General features: G+C 48.7%; 1 protein-coding gene across 1 annotated transcript in view; it reads right to left on the bottom strand.

Moving 5' to 3' along the window:
• Positions 1–1,133: 1,133 nt before the first annotated feature.
• The window catches only part of LOC123995853 (ras-related protein Rab-21-like), a 14,167-nt gene continuing 9,135 nt past the window's right edge, over positions 1,134–6,165 (bottom strand). Inside the window, exons 5-7 of the mRNA XM_046299532.1 lie at positions 2,870–2,924; positions 2,489–2,577; positions 1,134–1,539 (exon numbers count right to left, since the gene is read on the bottom strand). Of these exons, the coding sequence (XP_046155488.1) occupies positions 1,397–1,539; positions 2,489–2,577; positions 2,870–2,924 (287 nt within the window). The 3' untranslated portion in view covers positions 1,134–1,396. The remainder of the gene's footprint in view (positions 1,540–2,488; positions 2,578–2,869; positions 2,925–6,165) is intronic.

Raw genomic sequence — 6,165 nt, 5'->3', positions numbered from 1 at the left:
GCCAAGAAAAGAGCTGGATGATGGAATCAAAGGGCTTTCACCACTTCACCACCACAGAAGAAGAAGCAGTACCAAGGGCGTGGACACATGTCCATACAACATGTACATTAGTTTATCAACAATAAAGAAAGATCAGGGTGTTCTTTTCTTCTTTCTCTAAAGTGAAACAAAATGAAGCCTTCAGAGACGGATCACCCCATCATGCACATTATCCTCACATCTGGGGTATGAGTGTTTAGGATTTAGGATTTAGTACGGTCTGTTGGTTTGTGTTCATTTGAGAGAGGTGGGGACAGTGTGTGAGTGTGTATTTCACACTAGTGTGTTAGAAGTCCATCTGCTACTTTGTAGAAAGACTGAGGAGAGGCAGATTCATTCCTTCCATGTTCTCTTCATCACTCAGAGGTCTCATATGGATGGGTCAGGAGGGGGGTCAGAGGTCTCATATGGATGGGTCAGGGGGGGGTCAGAGGTCTCATATGGATGGGTCAGGAGGGGGTCAGAGGTCTCACATGGATGGGTCAGGAGGGGGGGTCAGAGGTCTCACATGGATGGGTCAGGAGGGGGGGGTCAGAGGTCTCATATGGATGGGTCAGGAGGGGGGTCAGAGGTCTCATATGGATGGGTCAGGAGGGGGGTCAGAGGTCTCATATGGATGGGTCAGGGGGGTCAGAGGTCTCATATGGATGGGTCAGGAGGGGGTCAGAGGTCTCATATGGATGGGTCAGGAGGGGGGTCAGAGGTCTCATATGGATGGGTAAGAAGGGGGGGTCAGAAGTCTCATATGGATGGGTCAGGAGGGGGGTCAGAGGTCTAATATGGATGGGGTCAGAGGTCTCACATGGATGGGTCAGGAGGGGGGTCAGAGGTCTCACATGGATGGGTCAGGAGGGGGGTCAGAGGTCTCATATGGATGGGTCAGGAGGGGTCAGAGGTCTCATATGGATGGGTCAGGAGGGGGTCAGAGGTCTCATATGGATGGGTCAGGAGGGGGGTCAGAGGTCTCATATGGATGGGTAAGAAGGGGGGTCAGAAGTCTCATATGGATGGGTCAGGAGGGGGGTCAGAGGTCTAATATGGATGGGGTCAGAGGTCTCACATGGATGGGTCAGAGGAGGGGGGTCAGAGGTCTCACATGGATGGGTCAGGAGGGGGGTCAGAGGTCTCATATGGATGGTTCAGGAGGGGGGGGCAATGAATGAATATTACAGTATAAAGAATGGTATATAAGCACATTGTTCCATAGAGGGAGAAGTGTAGTGAGTAAAGTGGATGACGACTCAGAGGGAGAACAGCAGTCTTCATGTCATAAGGAGGGAGATGAGAGGGGAGGCAACAGTCCTGGTTGCTTAAGGGGGGGAAAGAGGGAGGATGGGGTAAGTTGGGACGTGGGGGGTTAAGCGGATGAGCAGCAGCCCCCCGCGGCCGTGGCGGCTTGAGGGTCATCGTCCACGATCTGTACCCCCCTTCGTGATGTCGTTGACTGGCTGGCTCCGTTACCCTTCGCCCTCTCCTCTGCTTGGGCCGTCTCCATCATTCCTGTCAACGAGAGGGAGACGAGAGGGAGAGTCAGTACTGCGGGGAGACGAGAGGGAGAGTCAGTACTGAGGGGAGACGAGAGGGAGAGTCAGTACTGCGGGGAGACGAGAGGGAGAGTCAGTACTGCGGGGAGACGAGAGGAGAGTCAGTACTGCGGGGAGACGAGAGGGAGAGTCAGTACTGCGGGGAGACGAGAGGGAGAGTCAGTACTGCGGGGAGACGAGAGGGAGAGTCAGTACTGCGGGAGACGAGAGGAGAGTCAGTACTGCGGGGAGACGAGAGGGAGAGTCAGTACTGCGGGGGAGACGAGAGGGAGAGTCAGTACTGCGGGGAGACGAGAGGGAGAGTCAGTACTGCGGGGAGACGAGAGGGAGAGTCAGTACTGCGGGGAGACGAGAGGAGAGTCAGTACTGCGGGGAGACGAGAGGGAGAGTCAGTACTGCGGGGAGACGAGAGGGAGAGTCAGTACTGCGGGGAGACGAGAGGGAGAGTCAGTACTGCGGGGAGACGAGAGGGAGAGTCAGTACTGCGGGGAGACGAGAGGGAGAGTCAGTACTGCGGGAGACGAGAGGAGAGTACTGCGGGGAGACGAGAGGAGAGGAGTCAGTACTGCGGGAGACGAGAGGGAGAGTCAGTACTGCGGGGAGACGAGAGGGAGAGTCAGTACTGCGGGGAGACGAGAGGGAGAGTCAGTACTGCGGGGAGACGAGAGGGAGAGTCAGTACTGTGGGGAGACAAAGTCCTACCAACAAAAGCTGAAAGTCCTTACAACCAAGAAAAGCCAAACATCCTACAAACAAAAAGCTTTATAAGTCCAATCTACAAAATTCAGAAGTCCCACTACTTGGTCCATTATAATATAATCGTTTCAAGTATTTTATTTTTGTCTGAACCCGGAGCCATTCCATTCATCATCACTATTCCATAACATGTGAGAACGGCTGCTTACTTTTACACAAGTCAAGGAAGAGTTCCTCTATCCCCTTGTTTAGTTTGGCTGATGTGTGATAGTGTTTTGCCCCCACCGACTCTGCATACCTGTGGAGGAGAGGAATCCACAGAGAAACACACACCGATCCGTTAGAACCAATCACCATTCCATTGTCAACACAATTGAATGGTGATTGGTTAGTTATCAATATTCCGACCAAATCACCATTCAATTCAACGTTCACATAACAAAAAGAAGGCTGTGGACTTCATGTTTAGACAACGTTATGAAAAGGTATTGCCAAAGCAGTACAGCACCATAAGCTGACAAGACTGAACACCCCCTGCTGTACAAGGTCTCTCTACGGTACAGTTACAGGAGAAGAGGGACAAAACGAACCCTTCTGCCTCTTCAACTGATACATGTCTCTCCTTCTCCAGATCTACTTTATTACCTAAAGAGAAGAACACAGAGGATGTATTAGTTTAGAGATCACATACGGTATATTTAAACATTAGCACCACCAACTGTACGTCTAGTTGATCGAAGGCACACTTTATTTAACCAGGAAGAGACCATGGAGGTTATAACCCTCTGGGGGCGTGACTGCAACAGTTACGTTTATCTTGACAGCGTTAGTTTAACTCATGATCTACAATGCAGAAGTCAATGACCACCACACACAATTACACCAAATTGCATTTTTGATTTTTGTTCAATGTGCACACACACACACACACATACATACGTGTGTGTACACACCCTGAACAAAAATATAAAATGCAACATGTAAAGTGTTGGTCCCAACAGCTGAAATTTACATTTACATTTAAGTCATTTAGCAGACGCTCTTATCCAGAGCGAAAATAATGCAGAAATGTTGCATACTGACAAAAAGTGTATTTCTCTCAAATGTTGTGCACAAATGTATTTACATTCCTGTTAGTGAACATTTATCCTTTTCCAAGATAATCCATCCACCTCACAGGTGTGGCATATCAAGAAGCTGATTAAACGCCATGATCATTACATAGGTGCACCTTGTGCTGGGGACAATAAAGGGCCAGTCTAAAAAGAATTGCAGTTGTCACACAACACCACAGAAGTTAAGGGAGCATGGAATTGGCACCAAAGCCATTGCCAGGGGATTGAATGTTCATTTCTCTACCATAATTTCTGTCTGTAATAAAGGCCTTTTGGGGGGGAAAAAATATTCTGATTGCTCAGTGGGTGGGCCCGGCTTCCAAGTGGGTGGGCCTACACCCTCCCAGGCCAACCTATGGCTGCACCCCTGCCCAGTCATGAGAAATCCATAGATTAGGGCCTAATGCATTCATTTCAATTGACCAAATTCCTTATATGAACTGTAACTCAGTAAAATCATTGCATTAATATTTTTGTCATTTCCCCCCCTCATTTTTGTGAGGAAAATACATTTCCCACAGCAGTTAGTCTAGTTAAGATGAGATCCTATAAAATCAGTTGACCAATATGTGATTATTATTATCTGAGCCTGCAGGTCATCTATGAACATTTGAACATCTTGGCCACGTTCAGTTATAATCTCCACCCGGCACAGCTAGAAGAGGACTGGCCACCCCAGATAGCCTGGTTCCTCTAGGTTTCTTCCTCGGTTCTGACCTTTCTAGGGAGTTTTTCCCTAGCCACCGTGCTTCTATATCTGCTTGCTGTTTGGGGTTTTAGGCGTTTTAGAGTTTCTGTAAAGCACTTTGTGACATCGGCTGATGCAAAAAGGGGCTTTATAAATACATTTGATTGACCAATATATATATATATATATATATATATCGGCTGATATGAGTCTTTTACAAAAATATTTGTATCTTTATTCCACAGCTAAAGCGCAGATATTATATAGATAGAATAAACAAATCCGTCTGAAGAGGGCGCTCTATGGACTGCTCACTGAGCATCATTCAGCCCTACGTCACAATGTGAGAAACAGTAACCATGGTGACTTGACAGTGAGTAGTTTTCCACAGCCAGCGACAGCATAGTTGAATAAGTAAATAAAGTACACTTCACCAAGTAAGCAGCCCTGTCCTTATCACACCTTTCACTTCGTTAACGTTCGCCTAGCTAGCCAGCAAGGTAGTTAGCCTAGCTAGCCAGCAAGGTAGTTAGCCTAGCTAGCCAGCAAGGTAGTTAGCCTAGCTAGCCAGCAAGGTAGTTAAGCCTAGCTAGCCAGCAAGGTAGTTAGCCTAGCTAGCCAGCAAGGTAGTTAAGCTAGCTAGCCAGCAAGGTAGTTAAGCCTAGCTAGCCAGCAGGTAGTTAAGCCTAGCTAGCCAGCAAGGTAGTTAAGCCTAGCTAGCCAGCAAGGTAGTTAAGCCTAGCTAGCCAGCAAGGTAGTTAAGCCTAGCTAGCCAGCAAGGTAGTTAAGCCTAGCTAGCCAGCAAGGTAGTTAAGCCTAGCTAGCCAGCAAGGTAGTTAAGCCTAGCTAGCCAGCAAGGTAGTTAAGCCTAGCTAGCCAGCAAGGGTTAGTTAAGCCAGCAAGGTAGTTAGCTAGCCAGCAAGGTAGTTAAGCCTAGCTAGCCAGCAAGGTAGTTAAGCCTAGCTAGCCAGCAAGGTAGTTAAGCCTAGCTAGCCAGCAAGGTAGTTAAGCCTAGCTAGCCAGCAAGGTAGTTAAGCCTAGCTAGCCAGCAAGGTAGTTAAGCCTAGCTAGCCAGCAAGGTAGTTAAGCCTAGCTAGCCAGCAAGGTAGTTAAGCCTAGCTAGCCAGCAAGGTAGTTAAGCCTAGCTAGCCAGCAAGGTAGTTAAGCCTAGCCAGCAAGGTAGTTAAGCCTAGCTAGCCAGCAAGGTAGTTAAGCCTAGCTAGCCAGCAAAGGTAGTTAAGCCTAGCTAGCCAGCAAGGTAGTTAAGCCTAGCTAGCCAGCAAGGTAGTTAAGCCTAGCTAGCCAGCAAGGTAGTTAAGCCTAGCTAGCCAGCAAGGTAGTTAAGCCTAGCTAGCCAGCAAGGTAGTTAAGCCTAGCTAGCCAGCAAGGTAGTTAAGCCTAGCTAGCCAGCAAGGTAGTTAAGCCTAGCTAGCCAGCAAGGTAGTTAAGCCTAGCTAGCCAGCAAGGTAGTTAAGCCTAGCTAGCCAGCAAGGTAGTTAAGCCTAGCTAGCCAGCAAGGTAGTTAAGCCTAGCTAGCCAGCAAGGTAGTTAAGCCTAGCTAGCCAGCAAGGTAGTTAAGCCTAGCTAGCCAGCAAGGTAGTTAAGCCTAGCTAGCCAGCAAGGTAGTTAAGCCTAGCTAGCCAGCAAGGTAGTTAAGCCTAGCTAGCCAGCAAGGTAGTTAAGCCTAGCTAGCCAGCAAGGTAGTTAAGCCTAGCTAGCCAGCAAGGTAGTTAAGCCTAGCTAGCCAGCAAGGTAGTTCAGCCTAGCTAGCCAGCAAGGTAGTTAAGCCTAGCTAGCCAGCAAGGTAGTTAAGCCTAGCTAGCCAGCAAGGTAGTTAAGCCTAGCTAGCCAGCAAGGTAGTTAAGCCTAGCTAGCCAGCAAGGTAGTTAAGCCTAGCTAGCCAGCAAGGTAGTTAAGCCTAGCTAGCCAGCAAGGTAGTTAAGCCTAGCTAGCCAGCAAGGTAGTTAAGCCTAGCTAGCCAGCAAGGTAGTTAAGCCTAGCTAGCCAGCAAGGTAGTTAAGCCTAGCTAGCCAGCAAGGTAGTTAAGCCTAGCTAGCCAGCAAGGTAGTTAAGCCTAGCTAGC

The sequence above is a fragment of the Oncorhynchus gorbuscha genome, linkage group LG14 (assembly GCF_021184085.1).
Source record: "Oncorhynchus gorbuscha isolate QuinsamMale2020 ecotype Even-year linkage group LG14, OgorEven_v1.0, whole genome shotgun sequence".
Lineage (NCBI taxonomy): Eukaryota > Metazoa > Chordata > Actinopteri > Salmoniformes > Salmonidae > Oncorhynchus > Oncorhynchus gorbuscha.
Note: the sequence above shows the minus strand (reverse complement) of the source record. Positions and strands in the feature narration are given on the sequence as shown.